Source organism: Pezoporus occidentalis, unplaced genomic scaffold (genome assembly GCF_034315485.1).
Source record: "Pezoporus occidentalis ecotype Australia unplaced genomic scaffold, CSIRO_AGI_Poc_V1 ctg288, whole genome shotgun sequence".
Lineage (NCBI taxonomy): Eukaryota > Metazoa > Chordata > Aves > Psittaciformes > Psittacidae > Pezoporus > Pezoporus occidentalis.
Window position 1 is genome coordinate 436,782 of NW_026914807.1, and position 25,074 is coordinate 461,855.

Consider the following 25,074-nt stretch of genomic DNA (forward strand, 5'->3'; position numbering starts at 1 on the left):
AGTTACTGTAGTGCATGTAACCTTTAATGAGCGAACCTTTAAAATGCATAGTGTGGTGGTAAAGCTGAGACTATATGCCCCGAAAGTGAAATGTAGCTTTTGTTTTAAGTTGAGGGGGCTTTTTGATTAATTTTTAGTTATTTTTCCATTAGATGACTGGCCTGAGAGGGAAATGACAAACAATTCCTCTAACCACTTAGAAGAGCCCAATTGTAATGAGGTGACCAACCTGAAGGTGTGCATTGAATTAACAGGGCTCCATCCCAAAAAGCAGCGTCACCTGCAGCATCTTAGGGAACTATGGGAGCAGCAGGTGTCACCAGAGAGATCCCCGTCCGGCAAGTTGGGCCGGCAAAGCAGGAAAGATTTAGCTGAGGCTGTTCAGCCAGAGGCCACTGCAAAGGTCAAAGACTTCACAGAAGAAAGGCACACCAAGAAAAGGTCAGAGGCCAAAAGCAATAGAAGTTGGTCTGAAGAGTCCCTCAAAACAAGTGACAATGAACAAGGTATGCAGAGACTACTAGGGAAACCAGCTGGCTTTAGCATTTACAGTGACGCATGCTGCCACCAATGTTAAGGAATTGTTGAGAGCTTTTTTATTATTATTATTAAAACATTATATATATATTTCTGTAAATGTCCATTTGTATAAGGGCTGACAACTCCTCTTTAAGAATTGCATTGTAGCTGATATTCGGTAGACCAGAACATGTGTTTGTGTATGTGTGTGTAACTGTGTTTGTGCATGTGTGTGTGTGTGTGTGCGTATGTTTTGGCTTTAAATACTCTTTCATAGATAACGTGAAGATGAAGTTTATGTCTCTAGAGGAGAGCTGGGCGGGGGGGCATGCAACATGGGTGTGCGAGGGAGGCAGTGAAGAGGCTGCTAGTTGGTGTAAGAGCGTTTAACTAGATGTAGTATTTGAGGGGCTGTGACCCTCTGAAACACAGCTAGCAGCTCTTGATCTCGGGAACGCAATGCCTCCAGCACCCTCAGCATGGCTGGGATTCCCTGCCTTTCCCAGGGCATACTGCTCAAGAGCAGAAGCTCATCCTCCTCCCAAAGAGGATGCTTTGCCTGTTCACATGGGCATGTCCTGTAAACTCCTGTGGCCCCACTCCCTGGCCCCTAGGCAGAGATCTTCCCAGCAGCTCTCTCCTAAAGGGTCACTTCCTCAAAGCTCATCAGCTTTCTTTGACTTGTTTCCAGCTGCTTCTTTTCCCTTCACTCCACTTCCTCCTTTTCCTCATCTTCTCCCGCTTTTCTGCTCATTCCCTATCCTAGAGGAGAGCCCGTGGAGACAATGTGCCAGATTTTCCTTTTGGACAGACAGGTCACTCTCCTGTCCCTGCCGTCCTCTGCCCTCAGGCACATTGTCTGCTGTTGCTTTTCCGCTTCCGTGACATTTATTGCTGTAGCTTGGTTGGAGAACTGGTAGCAAATGGCAGCATGCAGCTCACGTAGCTGATACCCCTCATGTGTCCCCTGCAACTCATCATGAATCCCCATCTCCTCTGTGCAGAGCAGGGAGCCCTTGTCTCCTCTTTCAACTTTTCAGGTTGCAAATACTTTTCTTCCTCTCCTCCTCTTACCCCTCCAAGTCCTCTGCCTGCTTCTGAGGAAAGGCTGGTTTTGGGAGCTCTGAATTGGATGTTTGGGGTCCTTTCTCCTTCACAGGCCTGAGAGCTTCATCAGACTGGTAGGCATTCACCCTCCACATGAAATTCAGCTGAGATCCCCTCAAAAGAGAGAAGTGTGAATAAAGTGAATCCTCTTATTCCATGCCATGGAAAGGACCAAGTCCAGATCATCCTGCATTAGTGAGAGTTTTCTTGGGTAGCATCTCCAAAACAGTCACAGGCAAATGTATTGACTTCCTTTCTACCCTGAAGCTCCTCACCCATCTTTCCCCTCAGTAGGGTTATCTTGAGGGCAGAAATCCCAAAATTTTGATGCTTATTAATGGGGAAGGTTCTCCAAAAGGATTTGTGAAGCAGGAGATCAAAACTTACTTTAAAAGGAGCTTTGACTCTTACTCCCTTGCTTTATGTGCTGCCTTGGCAAGCATGGTATTGGCTCAAACACCCCTACCCATCACCTTTGTATGTTCAGAAAGAGATACCTTGTAGAGATTAAATGAGGGTTGCTAACAAGAAGCCACACTGTCTAAGGGTGCTCTAACTTTGCCCTGTCATGCCTCCTGTGGCAGCGACAGGCTTCTCTAACACATGACCTCAGGAAAGAAAAAGACTTGGCTTGCGATTTATGCACTTACGCACCCTTCCCAAGGGAATTCAGATTCAGTTTCCCCGTGGCTATGAAAAACTTTTTGGGTTTGGAAGCCCAAAAACCATAAACCTGACTAAATTATGCCTTGCCATTCATGGTGCAGAGGCATTTGGAAATTGTTGAGGTTGCTTTACTGATGCTCCTCCATCCAGTTGAAGTGTAAACCTATGGATCTCCTTTTTCTTAGTTTATTAGGATGAGGACATTTTTCCCTGTTGTGCAACAGAGCATCCTGCATGACAGTTGCATGGGGATGGAGACTTTCAGCTTGTCTTTCTTGCACAGGACTAGTTCTCAGACTTCCCTTAAGCAGGTATCATGAATACAAGAATATACCCTGTCTCTTGCAGCTTTTTGTGCTCTGGGACTGGGAACAGCTGGTTCCTGTGCCTGTGAACATGGCAGTCTTTGCTGCTGGGAAGCTGGTTGTATCCCAAGAAGTGGGCTGTAACAAGGTATCCAAGTCTGCCCATACACCAGAGAAGCATTAGTCCAACAGCAGGATGATTTGCTGCGTGTGCCTGCAAATCTCCAGGAAGAAGGAAGGGGCTGACTTCTGGGCTTGTTGCTCCAATTGTGTTCAACCCAGGATTTTACGTGGATAAGTCATGCACTGCACTGCAGTCCACCACTGGGCTGCCACCCCTCCGTTCCCCTTTCAGTGCCTGCTGGCTGGGTGACCAAGTGGTGGCCTCTGGAAATGTTCCCTCAATGACACTTCCGGTTGTTGCCTCCTTGCAGCCTCACTTGCAGGTCAGAATCATGAAAGCTGGGATGTGGCTTGCCCCAAATAATTTCACAGCAGAGAATGGATTGAGGGCAGCCCTGAGGAGAAGGACTTGGGGATGTTGGTTGACAAGAGTCATAGAATCACATACTACCAGGTTGGAAGGGACCTCAGAGGTCATCTGGTTCAACCTTTCTTGGCAAAGCATGATCTAGACAAGATGTCCCAGCACTCTGTCCAGCCTAGTATTAAAAGTATCCAATGTTGGGGAATCTGCCACTTCCCTGGGGAGATTATTCCAATGGATGATTGTTCTCATTAGGAAAAATTTTCCTCTTAGTGTCCAACCGGAGTCTCCTTAGGGGTAAGTAGTGCCTGTTACCCCTCCTCTTTTCTATGTGGCTCCTTGTAAAAAGGGAGTCTCCATCTTCTTTGTAGCCACCCTTTAAATGCTGGAACATAATGATAAGGTGCCCCTGCAGTGTGCTCTTGCATCCCAGAGAGCCAGCCATAACTTGGGCTGCATAAAAAGCAGCATGGCCAGCAAGCAGGTCGAGGGAGGTGATCGTGCCCCTCTACTCTGCACTCGTGGGACCCCACCTGCAGTACTGTGTTCAGCTCTGGGGATCCCAACACAAGAGGGATATGAACCTGCTTGAGCAAGTCCAGAGGAGGCCACAAAGATGATCAGGGGTCTGGAGCACCTTTCCTATGAAGACAGGCTGAGAGACTTGGTCTTGTTCAGTCTAGAGAAGAGAAGGCTCAGAGGAGACCTCAGATCAGCTTCCAGTACCTAAAGGGGGCTACAAAAAATCTGGAGGACTTTTTACAAGGATAAGTAGTGATGGGACAAGGTAGGAATGGCTTTAAGCTGTGAGAGGATAGATTTAGATTAGGTGATGGGAAGAAGTTCTTCAGTATGAGGGTATTGAGACACTGGAACAGGTTGCCCACAGAAGCTGTGGCTGCCCCATCTGTGGCAGTGTTCAAGGCCAGGTTGGTCAGGGTTTTCAGCAACCTGGTCTAGTGGAAGGTGTCCCCGCCCATGCAGGGTCGTTGGAACTAGGTGGTCTCTAAGGTCCCTTCCAACCCAAAACATTCTGTGGTGCTATGATCTTACTAGGTAACGGTTGCCATAGTGACTCTCCAGGGTGCAGCAGGTGTGTTAGGATACCTGCAACCTCAGGGCATCCTGCCGGTTGCCTGGACCTGTGGCTGAGGTGGGAACTGTGGTCTCTGCTGGGGTCCTAGCTGAGGAATAACCTTCTGGTGCTGTCAGTGGCATGATAGCCAGCTCCCCACCTGTCTCCAGGGAAGCTGCAGCTGCTCACCCAGTGCAAGAAGACCCAGGTAGCACAGAAACTAAAGCCCCAGAGAGAGGAACTGGGAGGATGTAGCCCACTGGGAAAGCTGCTGCCTGCCCCTTGGAGCCACCTCTGATCGCAGGCAGTGTGGCGGCCACTGGCTTGGCAAGCAGGAGGGGGCAGCTGCTGGGGTGGGAGCCAAACAAACGAGCATTCAGGTGACACGGCAGCAGCTGCTTTTCCGCATGGACCTCTCTGCATCCCACTCTTGTGGGAAGGGAGGCAGGTCCTGCTCTGAGTCAGGCTCACCACAGCCCACATCAGTCAGAGGTCTGGGTTTTTTGGGTTTGGATTAGGTTGTTTTTTATCCATGGGTATTTGGGGGTATTACTGCTCGCTCTTGTTTTTTTTCTACTCCCTTCACATATATAGTGGTCAGAAGGATGGGGTGGGATTCCAGGATTAAGCGCTTGCCTTTTCTCTGTCCATTTTCCCAGGCTGATGCTTGAATTTTTCTGGATAACGCTGGCCTCTTGCAGTGTTATTGATCCCGAAGCTGCTGGGCATAGCGCTGCTACTCTCCATCTCTTTGCTGCAACACATGCTTAGCCAGGTGCCTGCTGTCACCACTGTGGAGGGTGAATGTGGAGCACAGAGTTTATGTGGAGCTTGCAGGCTGGAGTACACACTTTGTGGCAATTAAACTTCTGCTTCTGATGCCTCGGCATCCCTGCATGGGCAAGCCTGCAGTTTTTTGAGATAGGCTTCTCTTCCTGTGTATTTTCTTCCTCCTTCCTTTTGCTATTTCTGTCCTTCTCCAGACTTGCGAGGTTTTCTCTTTCTGTTCTACTTTTTCTACATACAGCAGTTTCTTACTTCCCTTTGCACTCACCAGTCCTCACTGCTGCTGCTTTTTTTTTTCTTTTAGTAAGTGATTAAGTAGAGAATAATGATACTTTGGTACTGGAATTGGGATTCTCACATGCTACTCCAGTGAGGTTAGTTTGGAACAGGAGAGTTAAACATTCATTTCTCCATGCTGTCTGCAGAGTTGGAAAGACAGCCTTGCCTCCATAGGCTCAGCCTACAACTGGGTGCCTTCCTTCAGGATTGCAAAGCCTAAAGAGCTCAGTGGGTTTTTGCTGAACAGTCTGCGCATGGTGTGTCCCATAAATTCCCTGACATCTGCTTGGCTGCGCTATGGATTTTTTGCTAGAAAGTGTCTTGAAAGATCCAAGGGATTTCTGTTTTCATCTTTTAATCTAGAAAGCCTTCTGCAAGTTGCTTTCACAGGTCTATTTAAGGGAAGACAAAAGTGTGAAGCTGCCCGCCAAGCGCATTCTAGATTTTCTCTTCTGTCGACTGGCTCTGGATCGAGTCTCTTTCAAAAAAGATCTCTCCTTTCTGAGCAGCTGCCTTATTTGCTCCTGCCATCTCTTCTGTTCTGAAAGTAGCATCACTTCAGAGACTTCTGAGAGCAAAGGAGCCTCTTTCAAGTGCTCAGGGTTTTTTCCGCACCTTCCCTCAGTGGTGTGGTATTGTTTGGCTGAAGTGTCCCTTCCTTTCCAGCAACCTTTAATTTTTCTGCAGAGGAGCTGGTTCTGAGGTCACCTCAATTCTCTTCCCAAGGGAAATTCAGACTATAAATAGTCAACTTTCCTGTCCTTGTTTTGTTGTAAACCTGCTTGCACTATGAGGGGAAAAAAAAGTAACCATGCTTTTTGCATGTGGCCCAGATTGTGGGATCCAGTTTGTAAGAGCTAACCCCTGGAGAGAACACAGCTCTGCCGCGGGCAGCAGTGCCTTAGCTCCTCTATGTCCCAGGACTGTCTGGTCTCACAGAGACCAGACTCTCTTCTGTATGGGCTCATCAGGAAAACACAGCTGATTGCTTTTCCTGGGAAATCCACATGCTTTTTGATAGAGTTTGCACAGGGCTTCTGCAGGGATGCCTCTTCGAGTAGCCTTTCTTCTCTTTGCTTGTTTCTTGAGTAAAAATGCTGTGAAGGAGATGTTCCCCATCTTATTGCCATCTTCAGGCTAAACTCAACTTTCCTCCCGGTGCTGTCCCATGCTTCCTGCCTCTCTTGCTTCCCCTCCTCCCCCACCATCCATGTATCTGCCCTGCCACCACAACTAGCCAAAGGTGGGCAAGCCCGGCCAGGCCCAGGCTGCTGGAGGAGTTGGTTCCCCTTCACATAAAGCAGTTCCAGGTAAGCAGGAGAGTTTTCCCTGCAGCGAGGCGGCGGCTTTCTGCTCTGCCTGCAGTGACTGGGCTGCGATGGCAAGGCCTTCGCAGTGCCCCGGCACGGGGCATTTCGTTTAGCGATTGTTATCAGAGCGTTACAACTGTTAACGTAACGTTAACTGGCAGGATGCTATTTACAATTTGAATGTGGAATGCTTAAAATATTAATGATTTGAAAATGTAATTGATAGATCTCTTCAGCAGACGAGGGGCTTGTGTTAAGTGCTAGCGATGCGTTTTCCTTTTAACACACCATGCGATGTGTAATGCCTTTCCTTCCCATTTAGGCTTGCCTGTATTCCCAATGTCTCCGCACATGAAGAGCCTTTCATCCACCAATGCAAACGGCAAAAGGCCGGCTCCGCCAAGCTGCACTCCAGCCTCGAGGTTGGCTGCCAAACAGCAGAAAATTAAAGAAAGCCGGAAGACAGATGGGCTGTACACAGACGAAGAGGAGGATTTCCAACATGCATCTCTGAAATACAGCGAGTGTGAGAAGCCATCAGGGAAACGTCAGTGTAAAACAAAACACTTGGCACTGCAGGAGAAGAGAAGGAGGTCATCTCTGACAGGGGATGACACCACAGATATCGAAAATGCTGAAGATAAGGTATCTTTATTTAGACTTAATTGTCCACTGGCCTCTCAGAAGGCAGAGCCAACCTGCTTAAAACTAGCGCACTGTCATACATGCAGAGTAGTGGGGATTGCATTCAAATTCATCTGTGTGTGCTTTGCGCATTCTGTTTTTGCTTTTCTTAACCTGACTTAAAGGCGCTATTGGGGGGTGAGGCATCTCACGTTTAAAAGCTGTTGCAAAAAATTAAGTATGATTAGGAAAGTGTAATTCTTTGCTAGCAAAATAAAATCCCATCACTGGATTGCTTAAAAACACGGATAAATACCTCCCCTCTATGGTTTTGACAGGTCACGGTAACGAGGAAAGTCAGGAAGCGACCAGAGCCTACTTCAGACTGCGACTCCTCGCCAGCCAAGCCGTACGAGCAGAAGCTGTACGATCGCCTGCAGCAGACTCCCTCATTACTACCCGGATCACAGCCCCCGCAGCTGCCGATCGCGAGCCCCCCTCAGGAGACCACCCCGAGCCGACCCATGCCGCCCGAAGCGCGGAGGCTTATTGTCAATAAGAACGCAGGGGAAACGCTGCTGCAGCGGGCGGCGCGCCTGGGGTACGAGGTAAGGGACCCTCAGTGCCCAGCCGGATTGATGGCTGTTACTTTCGTTTCGAAAATTAAACCCCAGTTTCCAGTTTTACAGAGGTCAGTTTTGCAAAGCAGCAGCTTTGAGGCCGGTGGTTGAAATTTGCAAGGTCCCCCCTTCCCCCTGCTGCATTCCGTTCCCTGGCGCATGGGGTTTGGAGGCAGGTCACCGTGGGAATGAGTCCCCACAGCTGCTGGGTCAGCTGGTGGGTACCCAGCAGCATCCTGTGTGAACAAGCAAAGGGTAAAGCTTTATTGCTAACCCTTGCTTCCCTTTAAATATAAACCATCTGCAAACAGAATGAATGTCTTTTTTCCCCCTTTTTTTCAAGTAGTCTTTATGGTGATCTTTAATGAGCTTTACGTTTTTCTGCTTTTGTTATTTGTGAAGAGCGTGTAGTTGAGGAGAAGGGTTTTATTTTTGTTCTTTCCTCCAAGGAGTATCTGGTATGTGACACAGGATGTAGCGCTTGGAGTGTCCTCTTGCATGATCAGATGCATCGCAGGAGCACTCTGCATGCTTTATGCTCGGAGTCTGGAGCTGCTTGGCGTAGCTGGAACAATGTTGTCTAATGAAACAGCCCCCCTGTTGCTACAAAAATCAGAAACCGATGAATCGCCTAGCTCTGCTGTTTTGAAGCACGCTTTTATTGGGGAAATATGGGCATGTAGGTATGAGCGTCGCTGTTGCTCAGCTTCAGATCTGGTGAAGAGGTGTTTCATTGCACAGGGCAATTGCTGCCTTTGGTGTGACTGCGGGGGTCACCCCAGCAGTGAGAGCACTGTTTGGACCTCAGATCTGTGATTGAGCCCTGCACTGGAAGATGGCATCTGCCCGGGCCCAGGTAGGCCTGCCCAGCCTCAGGGATTTGCTGAAGCCTCAAAATGGCCTTTGTGGGGCTGGAGAGCTTTGTAAGGAGAGGCTTCCTTCAGGTCTGGAAGGCAGGGCTTGTTGGAAAGGTTTTGTTTACTCTAGACAAAGGCTTCTTCTAACCCAGGGCTCTTCAGCTCTAGCTAGGAGGAGGAGAAGTGGTTGTTAACAACATTGCTCTGCAATTTAAATGATTTCAGTTCCTACAGACATAAAATCTTCTACGTATCCAAAGTCAGAATAAGTTGTAGCATGTGTTCCTAGCTATCTTCCTATATGGTGTGTGTCGGGATGAGTATGCATGGGCACTTCGCTTTCTGTGCCTGGTGCACTCTGCTGAGCATAGCAAAATGGGAGCAGCTCCAAAATGTAGTGATGGGCTGAGGTCTTGCTCAAGCAGAGGCCAAAGGCTCTCTGCTCTGCTGATAGTGGGAGCTCTCTGCAGCACTGGCCATTAGTGGGCTGGTTGCAGTAAGCTGAGTGTGCCTGGGCTCACCAAGATGGGGATTCTTGGGCTGTGGCCTAACCTTGTGTGCACACCATGCCTTCCCGTCATCAGCTGATGGGGGACTTTGATTTTCTGACTTGAAGTTTAACAGGCTTAAATAGTCCAATTGTGTGACTGGATTGGCAGCACAGCAGTGGGTCCCGTTGTTGTTGGAGTGTGCGACAGGGGGAGAGATCCTGGTCCATGTGCCTGAGCTGGTACTGAGATCCAACACAGTCTGTGTCTTTCAAGGTCCAGAGTGGTGTGTGGCTGTGCTGCCTTGTTGGGACTTCATGAGGCCTCTTGGTGAGCTGCTGTATTTTGGTCAGCCGTGGAACCACTGTAGCTGTGGTGGTTTTCTTGCTAGCAGTCAGACTACTGCAGTTAGTAGAAAGTCCAATTTCCTTTGTCTCCTGAAAAATTAGAACAGTCAAGAAATTACAAATGCTTCCATTTAAAAATAAATAAATAAATCTGGATGGGTCGAGGCAATTTGCTGGTCTGTGACCTGTGCCAGCTGCACACATCTGTTTCTGCCGTCTCTGTCAGCAGGGCAGCAACCTTTGGTGGCTGCAGTGTGATGGTCAGGAGCTGGTGCTGAAGCAGAGCGTGGGTGTTTGTGGACACATGGGGCCTTTTCATGGCTGCTGCACTGGCATCAGACAGGCCTGCAGCCCTTTGCCAGCTTGGTGGCAGGCAAAGCAGATGAGTTTACACCACCAGGGCCACAGCTTGCAAAGGGATGCTGAGTGCTGATGCAGGACTTGGGGCTGGAAGTGACTGGCACTGCAGGGCACTGCTGAGCCCTGTCAGTGGCAGAAATATTGTATAGGGAAGAGCAACACCAACAGCTCTGCCCTGAGACCAAGTGAGCTTGTGCCTGCCTTTGGCAGGCTGCCTGCCTGCCTTTGCAGCAGGAATGCCCTGCAGCTGCACAGAGATCCCACCCCAAATGCAGAGGCAGCGTTGTCACCTTTGGCATACAGAAGTGCTGGTGAGCTGTATATATTGGCTGTATATATATATATATATATATATGTATAAAGTGTATATATTACCCACAGGGAGCCCAAATGCTGCTAGCTCAGGTGCCTCTGCCCCACTCTTGGGTCTCACAGTACAGATGTGCCATGGCTAGTTGCTGGAAGGAGGACACAAGTGGTTATGATTTTGTTTGTAAAAGCTGACATGACATCGAAATGTTGAAGGACAGGTGCAGCTTGTGTCTGGTCGGATAAATTGCAGGGTGGCAGCCAACGAGGCTACTTAAAGGCAGTGCGGCAAATGGTCTTCAGCTCTGGAAATCCATACGTATGTGCAGAACCCTGCTGAAGCTGGTGAGAAGCTTTGCCTTTTCTTCACTAGGCTTCTGTGCTGGGCCTTGTTTCATCAGGGTGTTAGCAACCCATCTCAGTATATGGGCACTGTCAAATCCATTCTGTTTTCCCCCATTTGAAACAAATGAGTTCAGATAATAGTAGTCTTAAAACTGTAATTTACTTTTTGTGAAGGGGGAATTACAGGGAGTGTAGAGTCTTTTTTGGAAAAAAATTACAAAAGGCTTGTGTCATGAATTTGACAGGAGACGAAATACTGGCTGTATTTGTGCCACTTGTTGGTGTGTGTCTGGGCTTGGAAAGTTTTCTGGTGAATTTGGGATTAAATGCTGCCTGGGAAGGCAGTGAAATTGGAGGAATGTGTAGTGTGTGACAGGGGTAGGGGAAAGATGGTGTGTGTTTCCAGAGGGTTTAAACAGTCATGAAGATGGGGGGAGAGGGTTTCCTCTGGGGATGCCTCACATGAGGGTCTCAGCCTGGGTCCCTGGTGGCACTGCTACAGGAGCTCACGCACTTGCACAGCTGCTTGAAGGCTCCTGCACCCTGCATGGGAATGAGCATAATTTCTGGGATTTGGCACACGGGGCTTGCAGTGCTTCAGCTAAGAGCCATGTTTTGAGGTTGCATAGAAGGGAATAGCGCTTCTTGGTGGCAGCATGTGTGCCCAGGGCATGGGGGATGAGCAAGGGGGTGCTGACCCCTTCCTGTTGAAAAGGGTCAGGAGCTGCTGAGGGCTCGGGTGGAAGAGACTAAAGTGAAGTGCACCTCTTTGTAGATGAGGATGGAGCATGCGTATTTGCATGCACCTTTTAACGTTGCTGTTTGCAATTTGGCTAACAAAATGCAGGCAGCGGAAGCAGTGGTGGCACATGTCTTGGCTCGAGATGTGCTAGCTTGACTCTCTGGATTAACTGCAGCTGATTCTCAAATTGCTGGTTTAAACAGAGTGCCTGAACAGACATTAAATTGCCTTGTGGCACTTTCACAGCCTTTCTCTAGCGAAACCAAAAGTGCGTTTGTGGCACCACGTGTTCCTGTATTTGGAGCGATGGCTAATTTTTTTTGTAAATTGAATAAATCATGCTAAAAAAAAAGTTAATGAGGCATTTAATTAATTAACAATGTAGAGTTTTATGGTCTTTATGGTTACATTTTGTGGTTAATGACATTCTTCTTATAGCCTCTTAACACAGAATTGCCCGACAAAATTAGCCTTTTCGTCCAGTAGTAGGTGTTCCACCCTAGGACGAGCCTTTCCTTTCTGCAAAAATAGATGAAAGGTCTTTTATTTTGAGTTGCAGGATCTATTTTAAATGGTAAGTGCATGCTAAAAGTGGAGCCGAATATGGCAGCTGCTTCTGCTACCTATATCCATCTGCTAATTTGCCTGGCGGGGTGGTCTGGTGTTGAAGCAAAATTCATACCTCCGGGGTATAATTTTGCACAGACCTTTCTTACGGGCTCGAGCGAGCACAGGGTAAACAGCATCCATTCTGGACCAGTTTTTGGCCTTTGGGCTGATTAGCAGGAACATTAAGAGCCGATGGCTGCATCAGGTATAGGTGGTGGACCTCTCAGTCCCTGTTGCAGGTGAGGGGGATGCTCTGGTGCCTGGGACAGGCAGCTCATTAGCTTTAGCCTGGTTAGCGAGGGCCTGCTAAAAGAGCAGTTTCATGCTGTATCCTGGATACCGGCTCTCGAGTCAGGTGTACCCAGAGCACAGATTATTGCAGGCTTTCCGGTAGATTTTGAAACGGGAAGAATAATAAATGCATTGCAAACAGTGATTGTTTTATTCTCTTGTTTTGGCAAAGCAAACACTCACCCTCTCCATGCCATGTCTGGCTTTGCGAGGATGTTGCTCAGCCCTCGAGAGGAGCAAATGCAAAATTAATGGCTTGCCACTAATCTGGGAACAAGGGGGCTATTTCATACATACAGTATCTCTTAGAAATGTGGTGGTCTTTTCTTCTGCATCTGACACAAATCGAGGAAGACTCACACCATCCTAAATTTTCGGTTGAGTGATGGAGCAGTCATTGTTTCAAGGCCGCACGTCAGCGTAGAGCTGAGTCTGGCTTAGGCTCTCGACCATGGTATATTTGACTGCAAGATGAATTGTGTTAAATTCACATGGCTTCCCACGGTGCTGGGCTCGTTATTGGAACCTGGCGCCTGGCTTTAGTTCTGCATGCAGAAAACCGCGGTGGGTGAAAATGGGATTTCCCTGATCTTGATAGAGCCGGGCTTTTTTTTTTTTTTGTTTGCCGATAGCAAACTGTCCTTTGTGTGTCTTAAATGTGTTTTGTTTCGGGTCATGCACTCTTTCTTTTTAAAATCAAACTGACGTTGCCTGTGCTGCTGTTGTGCTTGCAGAATTTTCTACAAAAAAATGCAGATGTAAGAGTAAAAACCTCCCTGCTAGCTTTACGTGTGGAAGTTTTGAGAAGCGAAAAGCTGTGTGTGAGTTTTGTCTGTGAAATTTGTTCCCTCTGCAACGATTCCTGACGCTGGGGGCTATGGGGAGGTCCCTGTGGGGCACAGAGTGGTCTCTGTTATGCCTCCTGAATAAACACGACTTTGAATGGCTCCACCTTTTGTTTTCCTTTTGACTGACCCCTCTCAAAAAGGGTGATTTAGGCATCATAGGGATTTGGTGTTTTCCCCTTTCCACCCTCCTCTCCTTCAAGAAGAGAAATCTCTGCAGTCTTGACATGAAGAAATAATTGTATGTATCTGTTTTCCCTCCTATTTCCAGGAAGTAGTTCTGTATTGTTTGGAAAACAAGGTGTGTGATGTGAATCATCGTGACAACGCGGGTTACTGTGCCCTACATGAGGCCTGTGCCAAAGGCTGGCTGAGCATCGTGCGGCATCTCCTTGAGTACGGGGCTGACGTCAACTGCAGCGCTCAGGATGGAACCAGGTTAGCAGCACCACCGGCCCCGATGCTGGGAGGAAGCACCCCTTGCCCCTCTCTTTATGCCTCTCCTTTATAATCCCCTTGTCCTACCTCCCCATCCTGCATGAAACCCCCAAAGCAGGTAATACTGCCACAGTATCCCCCTGCACGGTGTCCTTGCTGCTGGTCTTGAGGCAGGAGGTGCTAGCAGAGAGGTGGGGGTATGTGTTTGTTGTGACTTGACTTCAGTGTAATATGTTTTCTTCGGGGAATTTTAATAAGTTGTGCTTTTTTTGTGAAATTGCCAGCTGCAGGGCAGGAAGGAGTGATACTTGAGCTGCAGCCCTGCTCTTATGTATGCGCTCCAGGTCCTTTGAGTTGTGCCAGAAGAGCGGGCTTTGCCTTGTTAGTGGGGTTACTTTGAAGAGCACTTAAGGCTTTTGTGGCGATTGGGTATGTGAGTCCTATATGCGCTATATAAAAAAGTTGTTTTCCTGAACTGTTAAACTATCTTCTCGTTAGTTATTTTTGATTTTTTTTCCTTTTTTTTATCCCAAATTAGCCTTTTTTTCATTTCCTTCGCAGAATGTCAGGAGTGCTTAGTTCCTGTGCTCACAGCAGAAGGAGCTTTTCCTTTTTGCGTTGTGAAATGCTGCTCCCGCACCTTTTTTAAATGTCTTGTGCATCTCCTAAAGTACCTCTGTAACCACCTCTGCAGGGCTGACTTTGGGGTTATTTGTCCTCCGCATATTCAGAACATTACCCAGTCTGTGCATTTTGGGGACTGGTTGCTTTGTATTCTGTGAAGCTCCCCTGCAGCTTGTTATCTCAAATGGTTTATCCCATTTACTGTCGCCCTCCAAATAGCCAGGGAGGTAAAATCAGCATAACTAAGAGTCTGCCTCTTTTGTTTTTTAAGCTCTTTATTTATTAACTTGGGAAGGGAGGAGCCAGGAAAACAAAAGTCCCAAGTGGGCCCGTTAGAAGTTCATGATGGTTAGTCGTTACCGGCCCATCATGGTCCAAAAGAGACTTTTCTGGATAAACATGAGAACTCTGGGTGGCTTGTCTGATTCCTTCTCCGGCTCCCACTTCTTTGTAAGAAGTCTTAGCTCTCTGAAAAACAGCCCCACATTTTCTGCCGTCTTCAATTTTAATATGTGACCTATGCAGCAGCAGCGAGTTGCCATAAAAAGAATCCCAATTTTTTTTTTGCCTCACTTGCTGGAATAAGCTGTATAGAAAATTAACCCCAGGAAGTTTTGGACCAGTTTTAATTACCCACCAGTTCAGAGTCCACCTTTGATTTCAATTCACAGATGGAGCTGATTTTCAAGAAAGAAACTTGGCTTGTATACCCTGAAAAGTTGTTCTGGGGAAAATGCATTTTGGAAATTAACGTAATAATGATCTGATCGTAGACGGTAATGTCAGAACTCGTCTTGCAGTTCCCTGTCTTTTCTGATGGAAGACTTACTTTTTGTTTGAAAAGCTGCCCAGCAGGCAGTGTGAATCCAAACCACATCTAATACACAGATGAAGGATGATCTAGCTGCCCCGAGTTGGGCAGGACAGAGAGCAGAAGCTTCTGTAAGGACCTTTGTTATCCTCTGCTTTTCGGTAGGGCCAGACTTCTCTGTCTCTATAGAGTAAATCATGACATTCGTAAGGCAAATCCCATTTCTCTCATGAAGCCTCAGTAAGTTTTTCTCCTGTAACTTTTAGGTGGAAAAAAGTGTGTCTCCTTCAACTGTGTTGCTTTTAAAATTCGAATTCCTCAACATGTTAACCCTTTGGAATGATAGTAAGATCTTAAAACGAAAAGGCCCCAAACAAACCCACCATCAAAGACTTCTCCCCCTCCCCTGTTCTTTTTAACTACACTGAGCATGCCTTCTTGCTGTCTCTCCCACCTCACAAGCCCACTAGCCAAAGATATTTTTGGTCGTGCTGGAAGCTCTTGTGGCTCCAGACAGCGGCACTGGATGTGTTTCATTCTGTTCAGCCAGTTAAGGTCAATGTGCATAGAGGAGTGCTGTAACTGCATGAGCTGTGATGTAACTGCACACGCTGGGTTTGTTGGCATGGCATCCGGGGGCGTCACTTGGATCCAGGGTGCCTGAGGCTTCGGTCTGTGTTACTCGCTGCCTACAACCTCTGTGGTTAATGTTTTGGAGGACGCTCTGCAAAGTTGTGACAAGTGAGGATGTGGCTTCATTCTAAGCAAAATGTGCATATGGTTGTGAAAGATGTAGTGAAGTTCTGCAAAGTCCGTGCGTCTCCTTTCAGTCCTGTCTGAAGTGCTGCGGGTGCTCTGATCCGTGTGGTGCTTTTGCATGCGTGAAAGAGAAGCAAAGACCTGAGCCTCTTGCTTCCGTGTTGCCTTTTATGTACCTATGCAGCCAGAATGTCTGAGTTCAGTAGATAAGGGAGGCTTTCAGCCTCTAGTTTGTAATACTATCAGAAATCTCGGTGAAGCCAAAAACAAAGGAAGTGTCAGACTGTAGTGGCAGGGCAAGGGGGTGACAGCAGCTGGGGGGGGGGGGGTAGGTATGGTGCAGTCCTTCCCTTCCCTCTCAGCTGGGGCTCTGCCTGCACACCTCCTGCTGCCTTCGGCGCAGGGTGTCCCTCTGTCTGCCCTATTCACAGCACATCTGGCCCAGCTAAATACTGTGGTCTTCCATGCTTTCCTCCTTAAACTCTGTGCTGATAGTGGCTCTCCAAATGCAGCGCCTGCAAACCCTGAATACACAAGCACTCTGCCACTGAATTAGTGGCTAATCAAAGATTATTGTAGAACCAGGCAAGATCTTTAAGACCTGTCTCAGAGGTGCCACAGTCACTAAGGACTCTTAATCGCCTTACCTATAAATAATAATAGACCGTGCTTAAGAGGTGAGTGCTTTCCTTCCCTGACAGGACCCCAGTAAGTGTCTGACATTAGCACGCATGGTTGCTGGTGTATTTGCCCTTATCTCCTTGTTCTCCTCTTACTTTCTCAGCTGAACAGGCATCACTTTAAAAATAAAGCTGCATGCCAAAACTACAGGCATCTTCTGCCTGTTAGCAAGGCATCTATTGCTTCAGAGTTCCCTCGCTAGACTTGCTCTCCGAAGCCAGTTCTGCTTTATCCTTCTTGCTGGCAGCTGATGAGCTCAGCCTTTTTTATTTTTTCCCTGGGAGGACCATGCCAAGATGGCTCTCTTCCTGTGTCCTTTCAGCTGGTCTTGGCAGAGCCATACCGTCCGGCAGCTAATTGCGTTAAAGAAGAGGCATCCTGCGTAGCTGCCCTCCTGCAACTTGTTCCTTTGCCTCTTCCATGGGGCAGCATTGCATAACAGGGTAGATGGAAGTAAAATAAGGTGCCAGAGATATGGTATTGGTTGGTGAGTTAGGAAACCTCTTATTGCAGTGAGGAAAATTCTGGTGGTGCCTGAAAGGCTGGGAGCAAACCCTGACTGGTCTAAATAGTTTATAATTTTGGGGGTGGAAGGATAAATCCCCAGTGAAATGTTTTCCTAACTCTAGTAGTGGTAAAAATAGTAGAAAGAATTCGAGAGTACACAAGAGAGGGTTGAGATGTTTGTCTCCTGTAGGATATTGCCGCTCTCGAATGTCCTCAGATCCTTCTGGGGCCTTCTGAAGGGTTTGTTTTAGAAATGAGATGTACTACCATTAACTGTACCATTAGGGATAGAGTGTTTATTTCCACGATGCTCAGGGTGGAAAAGATGATACGGGCAAAGCAGCCCATGAGAGGACTCCCGGGGATCTTTTTTTCACATCTGAAGCGGTTGCTGTCTCCAGTAGTCACTTTTGCATCCTACAAATAGGATGGTTAAACTCTGCCAAGACTGAAAAATACTCCCTCCTCTGCTGGCCGTGGTGGGAGAAGCAAACAAGTAGCTGTGCCTTTGCATGGTCCTGCTCAAGCTTGCCAAGAAGTTGTGCTAGCCAGTAAAAGTCTGTCAGCTTTCTGTTACTGCCTTTTTTTTCCTTGCTTTACCTATGGGGAATCTCCCTTTCACACACGCTCTCCCCCCCCCCTTCCGCCAGTGTTTTCTTTCCTTCCTTCACTTCCTTCTATTTATTGTTCTTCCTCCTTCCACATGGCTTTACTGTGCCTTTCCTTCCCCTTGCCTCTATAAAGTCCCCTCTCATGCCTGGGGCAGCCTCTCTGTGCTCCAGCAAGCAACAAAGGTTAGTCTGCCTGCCCTGCTGCCTGCTCCACTGCCAGTCCTGCCGTCTGCTCCTGTCTGCACCACCATGCTGGGTTGGGTGACCTATAGAAATGGGGAGGGGGTCCCATCCTGGGGTGCTGTGATTTTTCCTTCCTGGGGAATGCTCAGGTGCCCTTTAATAAACTCATCCGGGTGTTGTTAAATTGATTGAAAAACTGGGCTGTGATTTAGATGCTGTTTTTAATAAGTTAAGGAATCATCTTGAATTCATTACTGCTTCAAAAGTCACTTAGGTGACTCAGTTTAAGAAAAAGCCAAACAAGAAAACCCACAAACCAATAAATCCACAGCACTCTGCACCCCCACCCCCCAAAACCAGAAAATCCTAATTCTAAAATAAAATGGAAAACAGTTCAAAATTAAAGACTCCACTAAAGTGAGGGAGTGGGGGAAAAAAAGCATCCCCAGCATTTGGCGGCAGCCGTAACTCTCATCTGTTCCTGGTGCCTGTTGCCAGACTGTCAGCCAGGGATGCTTCATGCCCAGTGGGGGACAGGAGGGTTTGCAGCAAGGCTGACCTTTCCTGCTGTAGATGGTGAGCGTGTCATGACCTGACAGCTCAGGCCTCAGATGCTTGCTGACAGCCAGAAACACCCGATACTTCTTGAGCCTCCGTGTCATCACCCCTATTATTTGTTACTTCTTGTGTTGTATTGCCTGGGATGTTTAGCGCTGGCCAGATCCTGGATGTGCTGGGTGCTGAGTGCTGTGTAGGCACACGATGTTGCGGTTGTCTCTGTGTGGAAGCACTGAGTCAGTAGGAGTAGGTGGGAGTAAGGCTTGCGGGGGACCCTGGGGATTCTGGCTTCTCCAGCACCGTCTGTCTCAAGAGCATCACATAGTGTGAGTGTAATGTTAGAGACTTCCCTGAGAAATGGAGAAGGGATATCCTCACACTTTGCAAATGATCTTCCCGGACCTCTTTAGTCTTAAAATTTGAAAGTGACTTTCCAAAGAGCGGCATGTGGGTGGCATGCACGTGCTGCAGCCTCTGGAACCAGATGTCTGAGGGGTGGCAGGAGCTGGATTGAGGACTAAGCTCAGCAGCTCAAGGATGACCTGGTTGGTCGCTGTGTTGGTGCCCTGGGGTGTACAGGAGGCAGGCAGCTTGGGTTAAGCCGTTTCTCCATAGGGAATGAGCTGCAAACTCTTCAAGTGCACTTCCTCATGCCAGTATATGGCGTACATGTGTCAAAACCAAAACTGCATGCAGCTTTCAAGTAAGACAGGGGCAAGCAAGAGTGCTTCATGTGTGACAGGTGTTAATCACCCTCAGTCACAGCCTAGTAGAAAGTACTTGGAGTAAAAACACCTGGAACATGCTTCCTTTTGAGGTGGATTAGAGTCCCCCTCCTACCAGCAGCGCTGTGGGATAGAGGGAAAACCGTGGTGTGCCTTCCTCTTCTGACTGGTTTGATCTTCCCTTCCTTTGCCCTGCGGTCACTGGGGTGTCTGTGGTGACATAGAGGGGATGTGCTGCCTGTGGTAGAAGGAGTGGTGGGACACGGCCTCTTTGCAGGAGGGAGTTTAGGCCCTGGTGAATAGCCAAGCGTGGTTTGGTAGATGGAGCTGAGGGGTTTGGTTCTCTGATGGCTTCTCCTTGTAACACCATTCCGAAAGCTTTCCAGGAAGGCAGTATGTGATCCTGGTTAAAGTTCTTCCTTCCCTTGCCTTTTAATACATCTGTTTGAGAGCTTGAAAGCCTTGTTGTGGGGTAGCAGTGTTGACAGCATCAAGGAGGAGGAATCTAGAGTTGAGTTGAGCTGCCATGATTGCTGGCCATGCTTTTGACTCTCTTTTTAGTTCCCTGCTCATTGCTGTCGTAAGGAAAAGATGGGATTTTAACACATCTTCATTAGTCTGAAGGGTAATATGTCCTACTTCTAGACAACTCCCCGTTCCGTATAATCAATTTTAAAGGCAAAAGTTAATGCAATTTATAATTAGCGATAAGGAATGCTAAACTTGGAATTGCAGGCATGTGTATTAATGAATAATCCTTCTATAGGCTCACAAAATCTATGTCTGAGCCTGTATAGATTGAACATGCCATGTAAAATACGTTAATGTCTGGGTGGACTAAACTTAAAATAACATGTTTTTCTGTTCTCTGAGTAGAAGGGTTGAATTGTGCTGCAAATATATTCACAAGTACTGTTTAAAGAGGGTATAGCATGGAAGCTTAATTCCTAGCAAATTTTCATAACTTATTTCTGTGTGCATAAATTAGGAGCTTTGGGTAACTGATTTCCATGCTTGTCCAGAGGCAATTAGCCCTTACTCCGCAGCATGCAGTTAAATTGTCAGAGGCTTGGAATAGTAGAGTGACTTGCACCAAAATGATGTTTGTGAGGCTTCACACAAACTTCTGCTTTCTGTTACAATAGTTTAATTATTTTACTGGCCTTCAAAATATGTAGAGCGATGAATAGACATAGAAGAAATACCTGCCCTGAGCAGTATGATTGTGAAAAGACAAGGGGGAGGGGATGATGTGTAAGTGAAACCAGCAATAAGATAATTGACAGCTGTATTAATAGTGTTATTTGCTATAAATAACTTTGATCTGAAGTCAGAAGTTTCTTGTCAAACACGTTTGAATAATACTGTTGAGTCAAAATGTAATGCTGTGATCTTTCTCATTTCTCCCTAGACCGATCCATGACGCGGTCGAAAACGATCACTTGGAGATTGTCCGCTTGTTACTGTCTTACGGTGCTGATCCAACACTTGCAACCTACTCTGGGAGGACCATCGTGAAAATGACCCACAGTAAGCTCATGGAGACCTTCCTCACAGGTTTGTGGCCATGTTGTGTGGGGCTTTAATGGTCATGGCAAGTGGGGGGGATATTCTCTGGCCCCTCAAAGTCCCTGCTGCCTGATGGGGATGGCTCCACGCCAAGGAGCATTAATGAGGGTAGGCTGCAGTAGCTCTCTCCCTGCCTGCAGGAGCTCAGTGGCTGCAGGTGGGAGGCATATCCATGCATGGGGGCTCCTTCTAATTGAAACTCTTAATAAGTCGTAAGGATTATGCCTCTATCAGATTTGATAGGTAGGTAGGCGGTCAGCAGGCTGCTTCAGTGCCTTCAGTTTTCTGCTTGAAATGAAAATAAGAAACTTACCAAATCAAGTAGCTGTTTGTTAAACATAATCATGTATTCCCATGGTCTTGCTTTTTATCCGAGCACTTGTCTTTTTGCAAGTTCTGCCTCATTTTATATCCAAAATGCTGTAAAGATATATTAAAGGCTCTTGTGTTTAAACATGTCCATGTTCTAACATGGTTTTAGTTTTTTTTCCTGTTAGTTTTGGATAAAGACACTTGCATTCCCTAATAACTCACTTCTGAAAGTGTTTGCAATGTTCACAGTCAATCGGTTTAAGTACTTAGCCACTTACCTGTTTAAATGGTGCATAGGTGTGTCAGGACTCCAGTGAAGTCCAGTGTCTCAGACTTCTTAACATCTTGAGTCTCAGTATCTTTCCATCTACTCAGCTAGCAAATCTCCCAGATTGTGTCTGCAGGAAAGAATGGCATCTTCTGGACATAAATGTGTGGAAAAACCTTTCCCACCAGTTTCTTTGGGGCCCCTGTTTCACCCCCAAGTTGGTGTCCAGAATAACTGTGCAGGCTAAAAAGTGGAATACATCCTATGTGTCATAAAAACAAAACGCCACTCTTGGTTTCTAAAGCTTGAGGTTGGGTCTGTCCGTGTTATGCCGTGACTGATCATTTGATGTGGTGGGTCATTATGTGATGTGCTGGGAGAAAGGATGCAGGAGAAAAGCAGAATCCAGGACTATTTGCGAGAACAGTGTGTATATGCTGTTGTTTGTAGCATGTGTGTCAGGATATACGGTGTGGGTTTCTTTGATGGAGGATGCATAGTGAGACTGTATGACACATGGTCTGCTAAACTTGCCAGCTTTTTGTTCTCATTGCTACGTTTTTGTTGTTGTTTTTCCCTCTCCAGAGTATTTAACTGACCTGCAAGGTCGAAGCGTTGATGACCCTGGTTTGCACTGGGATTTCTATGGCAGCTCTGTGTGCGGTGAGCAAATGTTACCCTTTATTTCTTTGTATACGGAGACTTTCAAAACATGTGGCATGTGGGGGTGGGGGCTGTTTTGTTTTTATGGTGGAGGAAGCTAGGAAGGAAGCAAACTGATTTTATTTACAGATCACGTTATTGGAAGAAAAAGCAAAGACGTGCAACAGTCTCTTCAATGCTGACTTGGCACCTTTATTCAATTTTGTTTAGATCCAAAAGATGAATCTGGCTTTGACATCTTGGCAAATCCTCCCGGCCCAGGTGATGAAGATGAAGATGGTTTTAGCGATGTGTTTGAATTTGAATTTTCAGATGAGCCTCCCTTGCCATGTTACAACATTCAAGTGTGTCTCTCTCAGGGGTAAGAACAAATACAGGTTTTGGGGTAAAAATAGATGCGACAATCTGCTCGGGATGGTGGCAGTTTGTGTCCGCAGGGAACAGCGTTTGAATTCATGTAGCGTAAATGAGAGAGCAGTACTCTTAACTGCCATGCTTTTTTAGAAATAGGCAAGGAGGTGAAAGGGGGAAAGGCTGACTTGTCAGAGCTGTGTTTTGACTGCCATACTGCAGAATGGGATGAGTGACGTTTGAACCTAAATTCCTTCCCTCATCCCAGGCAGGCGTCTTGGTATAGCATCCGAAAATACAAGTGCTTCTAGCACTTAAATTCGTCTATCGTGTCTGTAAGGTGTTCTTCATTTTATTTAATGAGCTTGTCTGTTTTGCTGAGTGGACACACTCTGTAGGTAATGAAAGAACACCATTACTGCTGTTCTAGACTTTGCATCAGAGCTGGTTTAAAGATCTGAATTAGATCAAACAAATACATATCTTACAGAAGATGCTATGATACTTAACAATAAACAAAGACCTGAAAGTTTTATTATCTGTTGTATTCAAGATCTAAATTAGTTTTGTAAACAGCTCCCATTTGTCATTTGCACCAATTTTTATGAAAGCTGTGGGAAAAATAATTTCAGATATTAATCATGCAGGAGTGTGGGTTTTAGCATCGTGTTATTATTTGGGTGATGGATATTACTTCAGTTCTCTGAAATGGACAAGTGCAACGATTGAATTTAAAAAAATGTATTCTTAATCTGAGAAAAACAGCCGTCTATTGACTTGTATCTAGTATTGGCATCTCTGCAAGTCAGACGTGCCAAAATTTCTGGTTATAAGTATAAGCCATCTCCTAACTCGCTAAATGAGGGCCAGGCTCAGCAGGGTGAACCTTTAACTGTATGAGCAGCTGTTTGGATGGCTGCTGACCCACGTGCATGTTCACAAGCCCTGGATTTATAGGCTTCAGTGCCCCTGCATGCCTGGTCCCCCTCCTGCCTCAAAGCTATGGGCAGCAGTACTATGAGTAAATCAGTATGTACCTGCACCCCTTAGGGCAATGGTCTTGATTTCAGGGAGGTTGCTTGTGCAGGTATGGTCGGGGAGGGTTTGTCACAGGGAGATACAGTGAAGAGTCAACAGGCCTGTGACTTAATGTCAGTTACTGGAGCCTCTTTTTCCTTCACCTTCACAGACCACGAAACTGGCTTTTGCTCTCGGATGTGGTGAAGAGGCTGAAAATGTCATCTCGCATCTTCCGCTGCAACTTCCCCAATCTGGAAGTCGTCACCATTACGGAGGCAGAGTTTTACAAACAGACTGCTCTCAGCCAGTTGTTCTCTTGCGCCATGGACCTTGAAGCTTTTAACCCAGAGAGCAAAGAGCTGTTGGACTTGGTTGAGTTCACAAGTGAACTCAAGACTTTGCTTGGCTCCTCGCTTCACTGGTTGCATCCGCACGAGGACCCTCCCTTCGACATCCTCTGGTGAACCATCAGGCCATTTAATGTACAGTGATCTATACAGTTACTTCTTTATGTATATGTGTTCAGATGCAATTGTTTCTGTAAAGAAAGGACACTATTAAATATGAAAATATCCTTTATATAAGAGATCTGAATTCCAGTTGGATGGATTTTGGAAGAATTTTTTTTTAACTTCAGTCAGTTTTTATGGAATTGTTATATAACGTTTCTTTAAAATGCACACAGGCTTTGGGATAAGTTTGTTATTACTCGAAACACATTTTTTTCCTTTTTTTGAAAAGAACACACCCACACATTGACTTTGTTTCATACAAAGCACTGATTACACAGAACATACCTTTTCTAGGTGATGTGATCAAAGTCGTGTGGCTCGTTTGGGAGGTAGAATTCGGTAAGGCACTTGGTGATATGAGTTTTGTTTTTTTGTTTACAGAATTACCTGCTTTGGCCAGGTAAGCCACTATTGAATATAATTCAATAGTTTGTAATATAAATTAAACCATATCCATACGCATCAACTAATTGTAAGAACTTTTATATCCTAATTTAAAAGCTGTGAAATTTAGTTTTCACACATCAAACCGGATTGTTTATATATGTTTAAACATTTTATGCTCTTTATTTAAAGAAGACTTTGAACTATTTTTTCTGTACCTTGTAAAATATTGAAAAACTAACATATGTTGAAGTTGCTTGAAACTGTACATAAACTAAATTTTCTGAATTGTGTGTTTATGTTTGAGATCTGTGTTTTAACTTTGTAAGTAAATCTCCTGCCTTTGTATTTATATTTTACAAAAATTTTCTTAAAGGCAATAAAACTGTTGAGAAATTAAGAGGCTAAACTTGACTCCCATTAATCCTGTGCCTGGGTGCGAAACGAGCTCTGACTCATTAATGACTATGAAAAGAGGCTCTGGGAGCAGTTCCTGAAGCGGAGCAGGGCTGGCACAGGTGCTGGTGAGCAGCTGATGAAATCTGATGTGGAATCTGCATTGGCTTTCTAAATTCAAGGTTGCAAGAAGATATTGGGTGGGTGCCCTTTGTGGGACAGAGGTTTGAAAGCAGTATTCACAACACTTTCTGCATTGCCTTCTTCTTAAAAGAGTTGTGAATAGGTTCAATTATTTTCCCTCCTTTGTCATCATTTGAAGTTGAATTGGCTGAATTCTCTTTTCACTGGTGTCTGCAGAGGGGTGGAAAATAGCACTAGGGTAAATGCTTCAGTTTGAATGTGGAGCATTAAAGCTATGAGCATGCTTTGGGGGAATTTGAAGGCACAGAATGTCAATTTGACATGGCTTGGGAACTTCCATCTATCTTAGGAGGCTGGGCTCCCTGGGCTTGGGCAGATCCTCTCTTAAGGGTCTGGGGGTGCTCTTCCACTTGTGGAAAGAACTTGCTGTGAACCCAAACTCTTGTTTTGCTTTGGGGATGTTTTTATCAGTAGTATGTCCTGTGATAGCCAAACACTTCAGCTGTGATGTTTAAATCACGTTTCCCTCCTCATGTGGGCCAGGACACTCACCAAGAGTCTTGAGCAGAGCACCTGGCCCATCTGAG

At 46.4% G+C, this 25,074-nt stretch overlaps 1 protein-coding gene across 7 annotated transcripts in view; it reads left to right on the forward strand.

Moving 5' to 3' along the window:
- Positions 1–24,347, forward strand: part of BCOR (BCL6 corepressor) — an 80,252-nt gene extending 55,905 nt beyond the window's left edge. For 4 of the 7 annotated variants that reach the window (XM_062626060.1, XM_062626059.1, XM_062626058.1 and 1 more), the window contains 8 exons: positions 153–506; positions 6,857–7,179; positions 7,497–7,766; positions 13,243–13,409; positions 20,280–20,425; positions 21,603–21,680; positions 21,891–22,041; positions 23,221–24,347. In XM_062626060.1, coding sequence (XP_062482044.1) covers positions 153–506; positions 6,857–7,179; positions 7,497–7,766; positions 13,243–13,409; positions 20,280–20,425; positions 21,603–21,680; positions 21,891–22,041; positions 23,221–23,515 — 1,784 coding nt within the window. In that variant the 3' untranslated portion in view covers positions 23,516–24,347. The remainder of the gene's footprint in view (positions 1–152; positions 507–6,856; positions 7,180–7,496; positions 7,767–13,242; positions 13,410–20,279; positions 20,426–21,602; positions 21,681–21,890; positions 22,042–23,220) is intronic. The other 3 variants (XM_062626062.1, XM_062626064.1, XM_062626065.1) reach the window with 2 other exon arrangements.
- The last annotated feature ends 727 nt before the right edge of the window (positions 24,348–25,074 follow it).